The sequence below is a fragment of the Mytilus edulis genome, chromosome 5 (genome assembly GCF_963676685.1).
Source record: "Mytilus edulis chromosome 5, xbMytEdul2.2, whole genome shotgun sequence".
Lineage (NCBI taxonomy): Eukaryota > Metazoa > Mollusca > Bivalvia > Mytilida > Mytilidae > Mytilus > Mytilus edulis.
In genome coordinates, this window is record NC_092348.1 from 63,237,540 (window position 1) to 63,259,692 (window position 22,153).

At 31.0% G+C, this 22,153-nt stretch overlaps 1 protein-coding gene across 1 annotated transcript; it reads right to left on the reverse strand.

Moving 5' to 3' along the window:
* Nucleotides 1–5,616: 5,616 nt before the first annotated feature.
* LOC139524194 (integumentary mucin A.1-like) lies at nucleotides 5,617–19,363 on the reverse strand. The gene is made up of 4 exons (XM_071318825.1): nucleotides 19,228–19,363; nucleotides 17,737–17,871; nucleotides 16,147–16,200; nucleotides 5,617–12,388 (listed from the first exon to the last, which is right to left on the reverse strand). Exons 1-4 carry the CDS (start codon nucleotides 19,334–19,336, stop codon nucleotides 12,255–12,257), a joined length of 432 nt encoding a protein of 143 aa, XP_071174926.1. The 5' UTR covers nucleotides 19,337–19,363; the 3' UTR covers nucleotides 5,617–12,254.
* Between the last annotated feature and the right edge of the window lie 2,790 nt (nucleotides 19,364–22,153).

A 22,153-nucleotide genomic window follows, 5' to 3' on the forward strand; every position in this document is an offset into this window, starting at 1 on the left:
AATTGTAGTTTTGCGCTGTCTTAATCCATTTAAAATTTTGTCTCGTATACCAAAATGGTGTTAAAACTTGAAAGTTCATACTTGAATCTATTATATTGTGAATTTTAGAAATGATTTTTTTTAGAAAATGACCCTGGAGTGAAATAAATTTAGGGGACATTTGCCCTATTTCTCTTAGTAAAGATTGGAATACATTTTGAAAATCGTACTAGTGTGAAAAAAAGGTAAAATCACAAAAATACTGAATTCCGAGCAAAATTCAAAAAGGAAAGTCCCCAATCAAATGGCTAAATCAAAAGTTCAAACACATCATTCCAATGGATAACAAATGTCATATTCCTGACAAGGTACAGGCAAAAAAAAAAAACACCATTCAAGTGGAATTGGTCCTACCTCATTTGATTTGAAACAAACCACTACCACAGAAGCCGCTCGTTGAGTTGTTGGATGTTCTTTGAAGTGCAAAGAGCGTGTCAACAAACAACAAAGATGTATTTTAGTTGTAATTATTGTTATATAGGGAAATAATTAAAATCTGTAAAGTTGTTTATCGAAGTATCTCTACCAGAAATGTATTAGAATCATGTTCATAACAGTGTAGACGAGACCATTGATTGGCGCGATAAAATCCCCAATTGACTGGGTCAGATTAGGTGAACGTTCGCCTGCAACGCCTATTGCTTACGACGTACTTATTATAGACATCTAAACTGTTGGGTCACCAAAGGTTCTCAACGCATAAATAAAATAATTCGAAAAACTAATCAGGAATAACCTTTTTACTCCATTTTAGGAAGATGACATCTGTTACAAGCATAAACTTTTAGCTACCTCTTTACAAGGCGAACCAAATACAATGAAAGTTCCTACTATGTACTGGCTTCCGAAGCTGCACAAAAATATAGATTTATTTCATCTTCAAGCCATTGTTCCACTACTAAACTATCTATTGTACTTACTAGTACACTTGGTACAATCGAAAACCTGGTAATGAATTGTTCAAATCAGGCCTTTGAAAATAGTGGTATAGTGTCAAAAATTCGTTGAAAGTACTTGATGGATTGCATGCTTACATGTATATTGGAGATTTCGAATCTGTTCAACATTTTGATTTTTCTACCCTAAATACCACTTTGACTCATAATCTTATAAGAAAAAATTCACACACCTGATTAAATGGGCATTTAAAAAGTCGGAATGCGAATATATCTGTTCAAATTATATTAGGTCATTTTTTAGTAACAACAAATAACAAAGATGTATTTTAGTTGTAATTATTGTTATATAGGAAAATAATTAAAATCTGTAAATTTGTTTATCGAAGTATCTCTACCAGACATGTATTAGAATCATGTTCATAACAGTGTAGACGAGACCATTGATTGGCGCGATAAAATCCCCAATTTACCTGGTCAGATTAGGTGAACGTTTGTCTGTAACGCCTACTGCTCACGACGTACTTATTATAGACATTTAAACTGTTGGGTCACCAAAGGTTCTCAACCCTGGAATAAAATAATTCGAAAAACTAATCAGGAATAACCTTTTTACTCCATTTTCGGAAAATGAAATCTGTAACAAACATTAACTTTTAGCTACCTCTTTACAAGCCGAACCAAATACAATTAACGTGTCAATTGGACCTGCTTTGATACTATAACTGCCCTTGAATGTTTACTAGATAACATTTTTGTTCGCTATAGAGATTCCGCATATCGTCAAGTTATCGGAATTCCCATGGAGACTAACTGTGCACCACTTATTGCGGACCTGTATCTGTATTGTTAAAAGTTACAAATTATGCAAAGACCCATCAAAACAACATTTGATTCAAAAACACATATTTAGATGATATATTGGCTCTCAATAATGACGACTTTAGTATGTACACTAAAGAGATTTATCCTGCAGAACTGACTTTAAATAAAGCTAATACTAACAATGAACACTGCCTTTTCCTGGATCTTGATATCTATATCTTTAACGGGAAGCTTTATACCAAAATTTATGATAAAAGAGATAATTTTTCATTTCCTATTGTTTATTATCCATTTTCAGATGGTGACGTTCCCTTGTCATCATCTTATGGTGTTTATATATATCAACTTGTTCGATTCGCTCTTGTATGTAACAACGGATTTGATTTCAGCGAAAGAAATCTCTGTATAACTGAAAAATTATTACACCAGGGTTTTCGATATCACAAACTAGTCAAAACATTTACTAAATTTTATCACCGGTACAAGGACATCATTCGTAAATATAAATCAACATGCAGACATCTTATACATTCAGGTATTTCATATCCAATATTTTATGGTAATATTCTTTACAAAGCACAAAACTGTCTGCATTCACATCAAAATCTAACCAAACTTTTAAACAAACTTATTCGGAAGGGATATAGTTACGATACTGTTGTCAGGTCATTCAGGATTGCATATGTTGGTATTAATATTGATTCACTCATAGGGTCTTTGTATCGGAAATATACAAATTAATTCTAAAACCAGTTGTTGGCATGATACGGGTTATGTTCTTCTCATATATATTTTATGATGGTATGATACTAAACCCCTAACGGGAGGGATTGTACTTGATTTTCATATGATGAAGACATAATATTTCAATCAGTTTAATTGAGGTCTGGAGCTGGCATGTCAGTAACTGCTAGTAGTCCTTTGTTAATTTATGTATCATTGTCATTATGCTTAGTTTCTTTTGTTACCTATTTTGACATCGGACTAGGACTTCTTTTAAACGGAGTTTTACTGTGCGTATTGCTATGTGTTTCTTTATTCTACATTGGACAGAGGTACAGTCGGAGGGTTGAGATCTCACAAAACATTTTTAACCCCGTCGCATTTTTGCGCCTGTCCCAGTCAGGAGCATGTGGCCTTTGTTAGTCTTGTATGTTTTTTTTTAATTTAGTTAATTTTTATGTTATGAGTTCAGTGTGACGTCCATTTTCACTGAACTAGTATACAATTTTATTTAGGGGCCAGCTGAGGACCACCTCCGGGTGCGGGATTTTCTCGCTGCGTTGAAGACCCATTGGTGGTCTTCGGCTGTTGTCTGCTCTTTGGTCGGGTTGTTGTCTCTTAAACATATTACCCATTTCCATTCTCAATTTTGTTTTAATTTATATTGAATACTTAAACGTTCTTTACTTGTGTTTTTATTATGTTTTGATGATTTAACTGGCTTTAAAAGTTACACTGCATGTGTTGATTATTATCTTCTTTTTTGACGTCAAAGCGATTTAACATTTGCGTTTGTCGAATTATGTCATCTTTTAGTTTTTATCTGGTCTAATAAAATTATTTTAGAAGGAATGCATGATCAACTTTCAAAAGTTGTGCAAATACAAAACATATAAACAAAATATACTTCTGTCCTGTCTTTTTCGTACTTGCAAGTTATTGGACAGTAAAAAAGCTATTTGGATTAATCCTTGTGAAATTTGCATTAACGTTATTGAAAAGGTAAAATGTATAGTTTGGTGTATGTAGGAAACTAGAACTGTTCTGCTAACTACTTGTGAAAAAACCCTCGGCAACAGAAACGTATTCAACTTACTTTTTTTTTTAAATCGACCCAATTTGCATAGTAAATTTACGACTTCTTACATTTTATGAACGCAAATAAAATATGTATATAATATACTGTGCACTGTAGTTCGTACATTGTTGTAATATACGGAAATTTTTGTTCATCTAAGTATCTTTTAAGAAATGTGCTATAACTTTGTAATAAAGGGATTATCTTTCACTACATGTATGACTATGTTTGATTTGCCAAGTATCGCTAACATATGTATGGTGTATTTTAGTCAATCTGATTAAAATGACTTTCTTACTCGTCGAAGTTTTAAGCATAGCGAAATCTCATATCTATGTTTTAATACATTGCTGTTAAATGGGAATATTTGTTGTTGTCTAAGCATGTTTACAAAATTTATTCCATTTTTGTTATATAGGAACTATTTGTAGCTCTGTTTTTGTAAAAAGAAATATATGACTTAATATCTTTTCTCAGATATATAACATTTTTTTTGTATAAAAGAAAAATAAACTATTTACCTTGGTTTTTTTTTTATCAAAGTATCTTTAAAAGAAATATATTATATTGTTGTAATATGTGGAAATATTAGGCGTTTATCTAAGCATATTAACTGAAGTATCACCAACTTCTGTGTTACGTGTATATATATACAAGTCTAAATTAAAAACAACGTTCAAACCTATGATTGCGTTGGATAAAAACCGTAATTTTTATACGTGTGCATGTACAACAAATTTCGTTGTAGAGAAGTCTAAATACAGCAAAAACAACATTTTCCAAAAGACCAGACAATATATTTTAACAAAACGTATTTGACTTACAGGGCGAACAACTGATGTTCTTAAACCCTGCTGACTGCCATTGACGATTGCCAAATAAATTGTTCACAAGATTTAATAATGGATCTTTATATTAATTTAATACCAAACAGAAAACAAGAAACTTGCGACAAAGATGGTAAACAACAAACATAAGGTGCGATTTTTTTTACACTATATCCGGTTTCGACAATTAATGTCTCTTCAGTGATGTTAGGGATCGAAACAGTATTTGGAAGGCCATATAATTTACCTCAATTTAGGATAGACTCTTGAATTTTAAAGAGTCGAAATAGGATGAACGGATTATTTAAACCGGAGGGAAAATATAATACAAGCCCAAACGAAATAAATATAAACAAGTCTAAATTGAAAACAACGTTTAAACCTATGATTGCGTTGGATAAAAACAGCAATTTTTATACGTGTGCATGTCAAACAAATTTCGTTGAAGAGAAGTCTAAAAACAGCACAAACATCATTTTCCAAAAGACCAAAAGAGTGAAAAAATATATTTTAACAAAACGCATTTGACTTACAGGTCGAACAACTGATGTTCTTTAACCCTGTTGACTGCCATTGACGATTACCAAATAAATTGATCACACGATTTGACAAATGGATCTTTATATTAATTAAATACCAAACAGAAAACAAAAAACTTGCGACAATGATGGTAAACCAAAAACATGAGGTGCTATTTTTTTACACCATATCCGGATTTCGACAATTAATGTCTCTTCAGTGATGTTAGGGATCGAAACAGTATTTGGAAGGCCATATAATTTACCTCAATTTAGGATAGACTCTTGAGTTTTAAAGAGTCGAAATAGGATGAACGGATTATATAAACCGGAGGGAAAATATAATACAAGCCCAAACGAAATAAATATAAACAAGTCTAAATTGAAAACAACGTTTAAACCTATGATTTCGTTGGATTAAAACTGTAATTTTTATACGTGTGCATGTCAAACATATTTCGTTGAAGAGAAGTCTAAATACAGCACAAACATCATTTTCCAAAAGACCAAAAGAGTGAAAAAATATATTTTAAGAAAACTCATTTGACTTACAGGTCGAACAACTGATGTTCTTTAACCCTGCTGACTGCCATTGACGATCGCTAAATAAATTGATCACAAGGTGTAAGAAAATGGATTTCTATATTAATTTAATACCAAGTAGAAAACAATAAACTTGCGGCAAATATGGTAAACTACAACATGAGGTGCTAAATGTTTTATATATTTTATTTTATATATATATATATTTATGTAACACATAGTACAAATTTATATATAAGCAGAGACTAAAAAGAAAAAATAATAGAGATTTCCAATAAAATGACATTACTCGATATAACCAACCTAACTGACCGTATGTCGGCCTATTTCAATTAACGATGACGGAGGGGAGCATAAACTGCATCAACTCGTGGCTCGTTGAATACACATACTTTGTTTGAATTGGTGCTATTTTAAACTTAGGGATGATTTGATTGACAACAACCTTTGAAGGGGATGATTAATTGAGGTACAGGTAATCTAATGCACTGATCATTACTTCGTCATTTCACTTGACCAATATATTTATCTTTCAAACGATGAATCCTTTTTTAAAAAGCTACAAAATCAAAATTAAGCTTGAAAAAAAAAAATAATGGAATTTGAAGCGAGATTATATTATCATTTTTGATATAAAAGTTATTATATTAAAAAAAATAATTTAAAACACGCTGAAATGTAAACGGTTAACGACTGGCTTCCTTCTTTTTTTTTTTAGCATACTTTTATAATTTATTTCCAGACTATTATACGTACATGTATATGTATCTTCCATATTCATAACTGTCTCTATGGTCGCGCGCTTGACTCAAAGTTGATCGGGGTAAAAAAATATGGAAACTATTGGTCTTGTTCCGATCGTCGGTAAAACCATTGCCAAAGTGTGGGGAGTCCGTTTGAAGGGTCTACAGTCCCATCCGGTCAGAGTGAAAACGTTAAATCCGATGCCTCTTGTAGAGAGAATGTCACACTCTCTACACGTTTATTATGCATGTAATATTTAACACTGGACGTTAAGCATCCAACCATCAATCAATCGACAGAAGCGTAATTTGAATTTTATTGATGGTGTGGCAAATGAGTTGAATCTTTGCAATCAAAGCATCGACTTGATTAAAAGACGCCAATGCCAATAGGGAGAGGACGGTTAATAGGTGTGGTAATGCCAATAGGGAGAGGACGGTTAATAGGTGTGGTAATGCAAATAGGGAGAGGACGGTTAATAGGTGTGGTAATCATATTCTTGATAGGCCAAACACTGGCAAAACGATCCTGTCTATGAAAAATCAAGATTTGTTGAATTTTATTATGAAATAATATTTCTAGTGCGTTTTAAATCAATTAATTCCAAGGAAACTGTTGGTTAAAGGTTTAATTCTCACTATTCAGTTACAGACAGGTCCTGAGCAAAACAAAAATAATTGACAGAACTATATGTATGGCCTCCTCTAAAAAGCTTTTGTACGGATTTGGAAATATTTAGTTTAAGATTCACTATGTCTTTGAACTTTATACGTTTGACTTTTTTCAAATAAAATGGATGATAATAAATGGGTGAAGTATTAAGTCTTGCTTATATCAACCAAGGTAGAAGAGTACTACATAAAATGTAAGAATGCCAAGTGTCTGTTGAAAATTTTGTCCACCAAAAGTAACAAGTTCGTTTAAAAAAAAATCAAGCATCATATTAGTTTCACAGTTATGAACTCTTGTTTGAATAGGTTTTTTTGCAAGGTATACTTTGTCTGCTACTTAATTAAGATATTTGCATCTACCTTGTTCATTTTATGTAAGAAAGTTTTCAAGACGTTAATAATGAGGAACGAGTGAGCAAACAACACAAATGGGGATTTTTTTTATCAAAACATTTTGAAATAAATGAAAAATACCATTGTTTAGAAATTAAATGGAAGTTATAGTTTCAACTTTTATGAAGACACAAATTCTGACAAACTCTGGCCGATATTTCTAAAATTGTAAGACAAATATCCTTTTTAATATTTTTCTCGCAACAAATATAATAAAGAGACAGATAAACTAGAAAGAAAGACAGAACAAAGTATAATTGGGTCTTCATCTACAAAGAGTATTGACAAATAATTATCCTAATCAAAATCATGAAAGATAACTTAAAGCTTACGTATGAAAGGTATGAGATACGTGTGTTTATATATAATATTATGTCAATGAAAGTTAAGACGATAATCTAGGAAACCAATTAAAGATAAATTGAGCGACGTATTTAATCAAATTCAATGGTTGATAATAACCAGTCCCAGGTCCGTACGTCGAGTTACGTACGTATGTCATTTTATTGGAAATTTCTAATAAAACATACAGTATAACATAATTAACGTAGTAAATGAAAAAGAAAAAAATGATTATAGTAAAATGTTAATTAGTTTTTTTTTAGATGCAAGGCTTTAGGTTCCTTGTGAATTAGAACTATATACGAAAGTATTTTATATCATTCACTACTGAATAACAATTTAATAATATTCTATTAAGTATAAATAGTCTCTCAGTTTAAAATTAAGTAATGTTTGATGAATATTTTCTTAGTTTGTTGGTATCTATATATTAATGATATTAAATAATTCCACTTTTAAAGATAAATATCTATAACAGAAATATCGTTTTGTAAATTTTTTCTTCATGCTTTCCGAAGTTTTCACAGCCTATGATTAAAATAAAAATTATCATGTCGTAAACATTCCGAAATAATTAGTTTATTATGGGACTTTATATATAATGTCGAATATTAATAAACTTATCCCAGGTTTATTGCCACAATGCACATTAGCACGTTGTATTAAATACTACACACACAACGCGTACATGGATAATTTCAAAACATGAATAATATAATTGTGTTATTATAATTATACTTGATATTTAATAATATCTAATAATATGCGCATTATTGTAATACATATGCTTTGTCAAAAGTCAAATAGGTTACAAAATACAAATGATTTTTTTTATTGCAATCTAGTCTTTTATTTTACTTTCTGATCTACAAATGAAATGTGTTGATATATTCAATGTCACTTGGTAGGGCATTCACAGAGGGTTCGTGTCAAGGACATAGAAAACTACCTGTATTAATGATCGAAAATTTTTGAGAGGTACCGAGAATTTTGTTTCCAAAGACATCCGAATGGCCCATAGAAGCTACCAAATCTTCAACTTGAATAATAGTGAACCCTCTATCGGGTTTAGCAATCGGAGATTAGTTGGAGATATATAACGACTTAAATTATTCGGGTTACCAAAATTCACCAATTTATAGGCGTTAACCCGCAAAAAAGAGAAATATCAACAGTAATGTTTTACGAAGGTTTTATTGATTAATTCGAAATCTATCCTACTTCTATTAATAATGTAAATATTAATATTATAAAAGCAATGATATTGCATTAACCATAGTATCGTTTTATTTGTTGTGATACTGGATGTTTCATCTGCTCACTGCTAGAATAAATAGATTGAAAGTTAGCATTCATCATGCTCATCCTACCTAAATCGAGTATAACAGTAGATTTCTGAAAAAAAATATTGTATTGTATTGTACAGAGAGCAAATGGATAAACTTTATTTAAATTGGAACATGTAGGTAAACCTTTTTTTTCGGGAAAAAGCTGTTTCTTTGGAAAAAATTCGTCTATAAACGTTTGTTTTTTTAGTTTATTACACAATTCATTCAGTCTATAATACAAAGAACTAGCTTTTTTGTGTCTGTACAATTTGATTATTTGCTAATAAAATTTTTCTTTAATGCTCTTCAATGCTTTACAAAAAATCTAAGATTCACAACTAGATCGGCCTTAATTAATTGTTGAAATTCGCGATCACCTTAATGGAATTGAATTTTTGATATTAATTTTTGATATTTTAGATTATTTGAAAAAGCCTCAAACAAACTTTGTGTCAAACTTTACCATCAACAAAATTTTTAACACCATTATTAATGACTGTTTAAATCAATGTTCAATCTTAAGAACATCTTACGGCTGACGATGTCATATTTTCCGTTTTATTTCAAGAAAAACAAACCGTAAAAAAACGAGATAATAAATCAAGTTTAAAAATATATAAAATTTCTATGAATATTGCGGAATTCTACAATATTATAGAAACAAGTAAAACAAGAAAAAACCGAGGAAAACACAAAACGGAAAGTCCCTAATAAAATTACAAAATAGAAAGCTCATACACATTAAACCAATGGATAACAACTGTCATAATCCTGATTTGGTACAGACATTAGTGTTAAAAATTGTGGATTGAACCTGGTTTAACAGCTAGCTAAACCTCTCACTTGTATTGCAATCGGATTACATTTCATTATATTGACAAAAGTGTGTGAACAAAACAAATAGACATAATAGGTAAACATGTTAAAAATAGGGGTACAGCAGTGAACATTGTGTTGTAATCTTAACAACTATAAAAACAAACAAATATGACAAAATAAAAAGAAAAACTAAAAGGCATAAAGCTAAAAAGCGCATTAGCAAAAACGAAAGACAAGAATGCAAAATTTTACATTTGCACAATAAAATAATGACGGGATGTATAAGTACAGAGCCACGTCAAATGGGTTCTCTAAGTACCCCGACTACTACAAGAATATACAAACTTATAAAAGTTAAATGAAATTAAAAACATTAAATAATATTTGTCTTGGCATTATAAACAAATACATGAATGGAATTTTCCTACATTGAAAGACTAAAAAAACCACTTATTAATGATCTAATAAAATTGAGAATGGAAATGGGGAATATGTCAAAACCCGACCAAAGAGCAACCAACAGCCGAACGCCACCAATGGGTCTTCAACGCAGCGAGAAAATCCCGCACCCGGAATTGGTCCTCAGCTGGCCCCCAAAAAAAGTTGTGTACTAGTTCAGTGAAAATGGAAGTCACTCTAAACTCCAAAACATATAAATGAACTAAAATTAAAAAAACATATAATAGTTATAGGAAGATGCGGTATGAGTGCCAATGAGATAACTCTCCATCCAAATAACAATTTATAAAAGTAAACCATTATAGGTCAAGGTACGGCCTTCAACACGGAGCCTTGGCTCACACCGAACAGCGAGCTATAAAGGGCCCCAAATATTAGTAATGTAAAACCATTCAAACGGAAAAACTACCGGTCTAATATATATAAAAACGAGAAACGAGAAACACGTATGAACTACATAAACAAACGACAACTACTGTACATAGACTAACAAAGGCCAGAGGCTCCTGACTTGGGACAGGCGCAAAAATGCGGCGAAATTAAACATGTTTTGTGAGATCTCAACCCTCCGACTATACCTAAAGATAATAAAAAAAAATAAAGAAACACATAGCAATACGCACAGTAAAACTCAGTTTAAAAGAAGTCCGAGTCCGATGTCAGAATAGGTAACAAAAGAAACTAAGCATAATGACAATGATACATAAATTAACAAAGTACTACTAGCAGTTACTGACATGCCAGCTCCAGACCTCAATCAAACTGATTGAAAGATTATGTCTTCATCATATCCCTCCCGTTAGGGGTTTAGTATCATACCATCATAAAATATATATGAGAAGAATATAACCCGTATCATGCCAACAACTGGTTTTAGAATAAATTTGTTTATTTCTGATACAAACCCCCTATGAGTGAATCAATATTAATACCAAAATATGCAATTCTTAATGACAAGTAAAAACAAACTACAAGAGTTAACATTGCAAATAAGCTAAATATTACAAATTTGTTAAATAATGATATATATAAATATGAAATCATTATATCTTAAAATTGTCTGATCAGAAAATACGGAAACAATGGCTGAGCATATGATTAAACGGAACGAGAAGTATAAAACAATGTTTGATTCATTATTTTGAAATGTAACTTTTCAAACAAACACCACAGAATGATGATGCAAATGGCAAATATATCACTTCCTAGAAACTGATTTGATTACGGCAATTTGTATTTATCAAATTTATAAACACTACAAATGTTTTGAACCGGAAGCTCTTTTCTGAATGTTTTGTCATCAGGAATACTTAATCCTAAATGAGTTAAAGCTAGGGATGCATAAATTATCTCAAAATATATAAAATATAAAATAAATTAAAATATTTGTTAACATTTCTAGAACTTCATTATATCAAAAAAATGTCTAATGTATTAATCATTAGAAACATGAACAAATATGTCACGCTGCATACATATGCATATGAATTCTGCTTGTAATGTTGTACTATTTTTACAAAGTTACGAGCAAATGAAGCAGCATTTTATATGTTAACAAAGGACAGAAACCCAAAATGCAAACACGATTTGAAAATTTAAACTAAATGAATAGGATTTTTCGTTAAAATAACTTTGTTATGGTATATTGTTGTACAAATTTTAGGTTAGATTTGTGGGATCCTTAGATTTTGTTTCGTGCAACAAGGTCGCCGCATATTTATTGTATTTTAACGTCGTCTCTTTCTTGTTAAATCATACATGAACTTAGCCAAAACCCCTTTCAAAAGTCAACCGAATTAAAAATGTATTCAATTAGCATGATTAGCTCTCGTTCTAGGACTAAATATAAACCACAATATATGGTAACAAATCACAATATTATAAGGATTTAAACCTTCTAAATAAAACTTTAAAATCTTTTGTATTTTTAAGTAATTATGAAATGAACAGTTGCAGGTACTCTAAAAAAACAAATACTGCTTGAAAATCTCCTCTCTTTTTGCTGTTTCCATCAAATGTTTTCATTGCTGACTGGACTGCATCTATCAACTAGATTGATGGATGTACTTGTTTTGTTTCAGCAGATGTACAACACAATTTTTGTATGACAAATAATGCAATAACAAAAAGCACTACAAGATCACCAGTTACTGTTCCGGCTATAATTGCTGAATTATTGTCTTCTGAAAAAAGAACGATTCTATAAGTAATGATAATTTCTTTAATTGCACTGCTAGGCAACATTTTGTTTTTAAATATATTTTTTTACATCTAGGCTTATATCTAAACACAAACAACTAATATATCACGTCTTTGTGCAAAGACATTCGATTAAATAGATATTATGGTTGGTCCATAACCGCCGTTCGAAAAATAGATTGATGTCTAACGTGACTAGTGTTTTAAATGTATTTCAAAGCTGAGAATACAAATACAGAAAACCACCCTATATTACTGAATTGAGTGCAAGAATATTCATGTCAAGACACACGTTTTCCTTTTTTTAAATGCAAAATATTAACAAGGAGAAAGCTTCTAATTAAATTGTCATTAAAAAACGACGATCAGAATTATTTACAACAACAGGGTAACCAAATCATACAAAGGGTAACATTCAAATGCCTCTGATTTAACTCCTCTAATAAAAAGCAAGCCTACAAAAAAAGGTGGCGTACAAAAAGGCCAATTGATTTATAAAGACAACGCAATCAAATACTAATTCTAACTTTAATCCACAATTAACATCGGAAATACCACAGGACATTGAATATCTCTGACTTTTAAAATGATTTATGTTTTCCGATTCGCAGGACAATCAGTATTTGGTGTAATCAGAGTTTCTAGAATTTTCTGCTTATGAACAGATACATTCATTTATTGTCATGAGTAATATGAAGTTGTTCTGTTTATTTTTGATAAATTTTATTGTCAGCTTTAGCTCTAGAATTTTCTGCTTATGAACAAATACATTCATTTACTGTCATGAGTAATATGAAGTTGTTCTGTTGATTTTTGATAAATTTTATAGTCAGCTTTAGCTCTAGTATTTTCTGCTTATGAACAGATACATTCACTTACTGTCATGAGTAATATGAAGTTGTTCTGTTGATTTTTGATAAATTTTATAGTCAGCTTTAGCTCTAGAATTTTCTGCTTATGAACAGATACATTCACTTACTGTCATGAGTAATATGAAGTTGTTCTGTTGATTTTTGATAAATTTTATAGTCAGCTTTAGCTCTAGAATTTTCTGCTTATGAACAGATACATTCACTTACTGTCATGAGTAATATGAAGTTGTTCTGTTGATTTTTGATAAATTTTATAGTCAGCTTTAGCTCTAGAATTTTCTGCTTATGAACAGATACATTCATTTACTGTCATGAGTAATCATATGAAGTTGTTCTGTTGTTTTTTTGATAAATTTTATAGTCAGCTATAGCTCGTAGCAAGGTTTTGTTAAGTTAGATAATTCGATCTTCAATTTATCAAATTGTTTTTTTAACCTTCAAATATAAGCAGATCTGTTTAAATATGACATTGGAAAAGCATTGCTTTCGTTCACGTTAAATTGAAATGATACTAGCAAACTTAAACTCTAATCTGGGATATGTCACACGTGTTTTACCCAAGTAATTTTTTCCCCGTAGAAGTATTAACTATCAGTATAAACAAGAATGATTTGTTAAAATTCAACAATTTTTGAAGACTGCACACTTTTAATAAATGTTTAGACTATATGTTTTACGAACAGATAATGAAAAGGTTAAACACTTCTTAATGAAACCTTTCAAACCTTTATTTCATTGTTAAACATTCTTGAACTCATCCATTGTTCAATGTCGCATCAATACAACTACTGTACACGTGTGTGTAAAAGAATATAATTATAAAAACAAGAAAATGTGGTATGATTGCCAGTGAAAATATTCTACACCAGAGACCAAATGACATAGAAATGATAATAAATAGGTCTCCAGTCATTAAGGTCGGCCTTAAACAATGAGCAAAGTCTATTCCACGTACAAAGTTTAAAAATCCCCGAAATGACAATTGTTAAACAATTCAATCTAGAAAACCAATGGTGAGACTTGTGTAAAAAAACGAAAAATGAATATAATATACAACACATGACAACCAGTGAATTACAGGTTACACACAGAATATGGCCGGGTAAATTGATATAAGGAGATGTAGTATGAACCACACCAACAAACGACAACTACTGAACATTAGATTCCATACTTATGACAAGTGCAAACAAATGCAGCAGATTTAAACGTTTTAATAGGTACCAACCATAGACAGCCACACTATAAAATATCAATTAAAATGGCTTAAAGCCTGTTTGTTAGCACCAAACTCTCCAATAACTTTGTACAGTGGTGAAACGAGACATCTTAAGTAAACACCATATATCAATCGGATATAAGAAGATGTGGTATGAGTGCCAATGAGACATCGCTCCATTGAAGTCATATTTTGTAATCCATCATAGGTCAAAAGTACGGTCTTCAGCACAGAGCCTTGACTCACACTGAACAGCAAGCTATAAAGGGCCCCAAAAATGACTAGTGTTAATAAATAAACTCATTATAGATACCAGGACTAAATTTATTATATACGCCAGACGCGCGTTTCGTCTACTTACTCATCAGTGACGCTCGAATCGTCTACTTACTCATCAATGACGCTCGAATCGTCTGTCTACTTACTCATCAGTGACGCTCGAATCGTCTACTTTCTCATCAGTGACGCGCGTTTCGTCTACTTACTCATCAGTGACGCTCAAATCCAAAAAAGTTAAAAAGGCCAAAGAAAGTACAAAGTTGAAGAGCATTGAGAACCAAAATTCCTAACATTTTTGCCAAATACAGCTAAGGTAATATATACCTGAGGTAGAAAAGCGTTAGTATTTCAAAAAATTCAAAATTTGTTAACAGTAAATTTATAAATATAACCATATCAATGACAATTCATGTCAGCACAAAAAGTGCTGACTACTGGTCTTGTGATACCCTAGGGGGAATAAATCTCCACCAGCAGTGGCATCGACCCAGTGGTTATAAATAAACTCATCATAGATACCAGGACTAAATTTAGTATATACGCCAGACGCGCGTTTCGTCTACAAAAGACTCATCAGTGACGCTCGAATCTAAAAAAGTTAAAAAGGCCAAATAAAGTACGAAGTTGAAGAGCATTAAGAACTAAAATTCCTAAAAGTTTTGACAAATACAGCTAAGTTAATATATGCCTGAGGTAGAAAAGCCTCAGTATTTAAAAAAATCGAAAATTTGTTAACAATAAATTTATAAATATAACCATATCAATGACAATTCATGTCAGCACAAAAAGAGCTGACTACATGGCCTGTGATACCCTCGGGGAAATAAATCTCCACCAGCAAGTTTTGCCAAATACAGCTAAGGTAAACCATTCAAACAGGAAAACCAAAGGTCTAATCTATATAAAATTGAGAAACGAGAAACACGTATAAACCACATCAACAGACGGAAACCACTGAACACCAGATTTCTGACTTTTGAAAGGTGCAAAAAATGCAACGGGTTTAAACGTTAAATAGACACCAACCTTTACCTAAATATTCTTACATATGTTAGGTTCGTTTCTATTTTTCATTTGTTTTGTATGCTGTTCTAAAACACTTCGGAAAGAATAAATTTGCTGGTGTGCATTATCTTGCAGTTGAAAAAATCGGATGAAAGAACACAAACTTACAAAAAACAAACAAAAAATACAGCAGCCACTCACAAATTGCCCCTTTCGAAATTCCCGTCTCTCTTTCTCTCTCGATCTATCGATCGATCCAGCAATAATCCAGCACGCAATAAAAGTCTTTATTCCGGGATGTCTTGATAGGCCAAGTGAAACGGTCAGCCTTGAAAGAATAAGTTTCTTATCAAAGAACTTTACTCACCAGACCTGGAACCGGCGTTACTACTGGTAGTATCCAAAGGGATATTATCTGCTGCTGTAAAATAATTTATATTTGTATTAATAACTTACACTAATTCTGAACATACAATAGATAGATTTTTTTTACATTAATCAACGAGACAGAATACGGACGTACAAATAAGCAACAGTCATTGATTGAACCTAAGTTTTGTGAGAGTATATATTTCACCAGATTGATCAAATTTTTCTAGAATGTAGAATTTTCCATGCTTTCATTGAAAATATGCTAAAAAGTATTGGTTATCGTTCTATAACAACGCTCGATGTAAAAATAAGTAATTTCCGCTAATATATTTTACCATCAATAACTAATCGAAATCCGAGAAATGTATATGGGTATTGCTATTAAAAAAGTAAAACAAAAATACTGAACTCAAAGGCAATTAAACTATCTCTATCCATTATAATATTCAAAATAATAACCAAAATCTGCAAAATTTCCCTTAAAATCACGAATTCAGGGGCAGCAAGGAAACAAAAGGTTGTCTGATGTGTCTGAAAATTTAAGGACGGATTTCACTATACTGAACATTCTTGCTGTTTACAATTTTCTCTATCTATAATGAACTTGGCCTAGTAGTTTCAGAGGAAAATATTGCGAAAAATTGTGAAAAAGGACAATAACTCAGGAAGGGGTCAATTGACAATTGTGATCATGCCGACTTATTCGTAAAGCTGACTTTGCTAAACAGGTTTTCTGTCTACGGTTTATCTTTTTCTATTATAATATTCAAGATAATAACCAAAATCTGCAAAGTTTTCCATAAAATAACGAATTCAGGGGCAGCAAGGAAACAAAAGGTTGTCTGATGTGTCTGAAAATTTAAGGACAGATAGATCTTGACCTGATGGCCAATTCAATCCATATCATATTTGATCTTAATGCTTTAGTTTCAGAGATATAATTGATGTTCTATTTTTAGTCATTGCGGCTATTTTGGTTCATGGGCGGCGTTATCGGATACATTTTTTAACTTAGATACTCTAAGGATGAATAAGGCCAAGTTTGGTATAATTTTGGCCAATAGTTTTAGAGGAGAAGATTTTTGTAAAAGTAAACGGACAACGACGACGAACGCCGGTCGCAAAGTGACGAGTAAAGCTCACTTGGCCCTTTTAGACCAGGTCAGCTGAAAAAGGGAAGTCCCTTAGAATTGACGAAATGAAACACTATCAATCAACGGAACAAGTGTTTTTGTCTTGTTTCTCCTCATATCTTACCTATTCGGCTGCTAACCATTTGGTCTCAAACGGTCTCGATAACGATATTTAGTTTTTATTGTTGTGCACATTTAAATTAGGATTGCATGTTTATTATTGTGTTTTCATTATTGCAAGTGCTAGGTTTATCTAGCTATAAAACAATGTTTAAATCAACCATTATACATAAGGAAATGAATACCAAGTCAGTACTATGACAGTGGTTTGTCATTCGTTGTTGTGTTTTAGCTTTTCATTTTGCAATTTGATCAAGTGATTTCCGTTTTGAATTTTTTCTTTAGAGTTAGGTATTTTTGTAATTTTATTTTTTACAAACGTCATTACTTACTTGGAGTATCCATTGTAACTGTTGATGTTAATTGAGTATCTTGTGTTGTAATTACTGTAGTTTCAACCGTATTTGGGGTTGATGCTAGAGCGTCAGTCGTTGTCTCCATTGTTGTTCTGACGTCACTTTCTTGTGCTGTAAAAGTAAGGAAAATTAATGAATTGATTAATGTTAATTAATATGCAAAAACAAAGTATAAACAAGTGTCCATACTAAGCAATATTTAGAAAAACTTTAATCATGTTAAAACTTCGTCAAACCGTAGCAGTCTAACATTTCTGTCATTTATTTTTTTAGTGTTTATAGTAACAAAGAGCACATCAACTATTTAAGGTAAACGAATCGTAACCAGTAAGGTCTGCGTTATTCCCTTTGTCGTACGATTATGAATATGACTACTAAAACTGAAGAACAAAGGATAATAACAACAACAAAAATTCATACAGTAGTCATTATATATTACAGGAGGAATAAATTGAATGAACACATTTAAAAGTAATATAAACATAGGTTTGACATTTGAGTGCAAATATGTGATATATGACTTCGTCTTCTTCCAAATATTATTTGGATATAATTTGAGAAACAGAATGAACTGAACATTACATTTTTTTGTAGGTAGGGCATAGTTGTTTTCAATAATAAACCAGCTACATCTTCACCGACTTATGTGACATTTGTATAGATCTCTGCTTTCATTATGTTATTGTTCTATTATAATGCCATTATGTTATTGTTCTATTATAATGCCATTATGTTATTGTTCTATTATAATGCCATTATGTTATTGTTCTATTATAATGCCATTATGTTATTGTTCTATTATAATGCCATTATGTTATTGTTCTATTATAATGCCATTATGTTATTGTTCTATTATAATGCCATTATGTTATTGTTCTATTATAATTTTGAAAAAACTTTGAACGACAAAATTGTTTTATATCTCTTCCTGTGTGACGTTTACATTCGGACGTCAAACACGCGACTCTACACTAGAGTTGATGTGAACCTTGCCATTCAGTCACAGGACGTCAAATATTTCAATCCTTTATGAGTTGATTTTAAATACATATATACGTAAGCAATGAGTGTGGTTGTTAGATTTAATAGATGCTTTTTTGTGCTTCTTTGTTTATTATCTATTTGTTTTTGTTCTTATTGAGATTGTGACACGGTGATGACTGCTGTACCCCTATTTTGACAACTTAACGTATTATGTTTGTTTTGTTCACGCATCGTCGTAAATATAATGGAATTTGATGCGACTGTCATACAAGTGAGAGGTTCAGCGCTATTAAACCAAGCTCTATCCACCATTTTCTACATTTGAAAATGCCTGTACCAAGTCAGGAATATGACAGTTGTTGTCATTCGTTGATGTGTTTTAGCTTTCCATTTTGCAATTTGATCAAGTAATTACCGTTTTGAATTTTTTCTTTAGAGTTAGGTATTTTTGTAATTTTATTTTTTACAAACGTCATTACTTACTTGGAGTATCCATAGTAACTGTTGATGTTGATTGAGTAGCTTGTGTTGTAATTGCTGTAGTTTCAACAGTATTTAGGCTTGACGCTAGAGCGTCAGTCGTTGTCTCCATTGTTGTTCTGACGTCACTTTCTTGTGCTGTACAGGTAAGCAAAATTAATCAATTTATTAATGTTTATTAATATATGCAAAAACAAAGTATAAACAAGTTGTCATTTTAAGCAATATTTAGAACAACTTTAATCATGTTAAAACTTCGTCCAACCGTAGCAGTCTTATATTTCTGTCATTTATCTTTGAGTGTTTATAGTAACAAAGATCACATCAACTATTTAAGGTAAACGAATCGTAACCAGTAAGGTCTGCGTTATTCCCTTTGTCGTACGAATATGAATATGACTACTAAAACTAATAAATAAAGGATAATAACAACAACAAAAATTCATACAGTAGTCATTATATATTACAGGAGGAATAAATTGAATGAACACATTTAAAAGTAATATAAACATAGGTTAGACATTTGAGTGCAAATATGTGATATATGACTTCGTCTTCTTCCAAAAATTATTTGGATATTATCTGAAAAACAGAATGAACTGAACATTAGGTAGGGCATAGTTGTTTTCAATAATAAACCAGCTACATCTTCACCGACTTATATGACATTTGCATATATCTCTGCTTTCATTATGTTATTGTTCTATTATATGTCATTATGTTATTGTTTTATTATAATGCCATTATGTTATTGTTCTATTATAATGCCATTATGTTATTGTTCTATTATAATGCCATTATGTTATTGTTCTATTATATGCCATTATGTTATTGTTCTATTATAATGCCATTATGTTATTGTTCTATAATAATGACATTACGTTATTGTTCTATTATAATGCCATTATGTTATTGTTCTATTATAATGCCATTATGTTATTGTTCTATTATAATGCCATTATGTTATTGTTCTATAATAATGACATTACGTTATTGTTCTATTATAATGCCATTATGTTATTGTTCTATTATAATGCCATTATGTTATTGTTCTATTATAATGCCATTATGTTATTGTTCTATTATAATGCCATTATGGTATTGTTCTATTATAATGCCATTATGGTATTGTTCTATAATAATGCCATTACGTTATTGTTCTATTATAATGCCATTATGTTATTGTTCTATTATAATGCCATTATGTTATTGTTCTATTATAATGCCATTATGTTATTGTTCTATAATAATGACATTACGTTATTGTTCTATTATAATGCCATTATGTTATTGTTCTATTATAATGCCATTATGTTATTGTTCTATTATAATGCCATTATGTTATTGTTCTATTATAATGCCATTATGTTATTGTTCTATTATAATTTTGAAAATACTTTATACGACAAAATTGTTTTATATCTCTTCCTGTGTGACGTTTACATCTGACGTCAAACACTCGACTCTGCACTAGATTTGATGTGAACATTGCTATTCAGTCACAGGACGTCAAATATTTCAATCCTTTATTGGTTGATTTAAAATACATATATACGTAAGGAATGAATGTGGTTGTTAAATTTAATAGATGCTTTTTTGTGCTTCTTTGTTTAATATTTATTTGTTTTTGTTCTTATTGAGATTGTGACACGGAGATGACTGTTGTACCCCTATTTGACAATTTTACCTATTATGTTTGTTTTGTTCACGTATCGTTATTAATATAATGGAATTTGATGCGACTGTCATACAAGTGAGAGGTTTAACGCTATAAAACCAGGTTCAATCTACCATTTTCTACATTTGAAAATGCCTGTACTAAGTCAGGAATATGACAGTTGTTGTCCATTCGTTTGATGTGTTTTATCATTTGATTTTGCCAATTGATTTGGGACTTTCCGTTTGAATTTTTCTCGGAGTTCAGTATTTGAAGGATTTTACTTTTTTTTTCGTTCTCTACAATGAATAATAAAATATCGAGCATGCATCTACTGTGCTCCTTATTGCAATTTATTGCATTTTCCTTTATTTTTGTGATAATATTCAATATGATGCCACACGCTTGAGGTGGAAATTATCTTCAGAAACCAAGGGCGCACGTGACATTGTCAATGTAACTATCAATGACGTCATATGCAAAATAGTGATAAACAGATTATTAGTGGTCTTTCAATTGCGAGGATGTTTCTCGGCCATTTCTCATTTCAGGGCTGTCGCCCTTGGATAAGATTGTCGCTGAGGTACACCTTCTCGTTTTAAAACCATCGATAACCTTAAGTATACAAAATTGATACACATGATAAATAACATTCTAACATGGTTTGATGAGTATGAATTTCTCACTAGTTAATACGGACAGTTTCAATTAGTATCTTATCTAACATGTTATTTCTTCTACGTCATAACATGTATGTCTTATTTTCTGTTTGCCCACCCTTTGTCATACAGGTGAGATGTTTAGCTAGCTGTAAATAATGTTTGGTCCACCATTTTATACATAAGAAAATGCCTGTAGCAAGTCAAGAATATTACAGTTGTTTTTCTTTCGTTTAATTGTTTGAGATTTTGATTTTGCCATTTGAGTACGGACTTTCCGTTTTGAATTTTCCTATGAGTTGTTGTTGTTATAGGTAGAATTACTTCCCTTACGTAAGGTGTTTTTTGAAACATTGTATCATATTGATACAATAATAATAATAATAATAATAATAATAATAATAATAATAATAATAATAATAATAATAATAATAATAATAATAATAATAATAATAATAATAATAATAATAATAGTAATAATAGTTATAATAATAATAATAAAATACGCCAACGCTAACCAAATCCTATGTGAAGGTATTTGTCGTTATAAATGACTTCACAATAACCATAAAATGTCCTCTAGAATCTGTTTTGATCATTTTAATTTCAACTC

What these genes read in the sequence shown, in the direction of transcription:
- LOC139524194 (XM_071318825.1), bottom strand. Translation starts at nt 19,336, where the DNA reads ATGGAGACAACGACTGACGCTCTAGCGTCAAGCCTAAATACTGTTGAA. An exon ending in AGTTACAATGGATACTCCAA is followed by an intron (nt 16,201 to 17,736) that starts GTAAGTAATGAC and finishes ATTATTTTACAG; the next exon opens with CAGCAGATAATATCCCTTTG. An exon ending in TAACGCCGGTTCCAGGTCTG is followed by an intron (nt 12,389 to 16,146) that starts GTGAGTAAAGTT and finishes TTCTTTTTTCAG; the next exon opens with AAGACAATAATTCAGCAATT.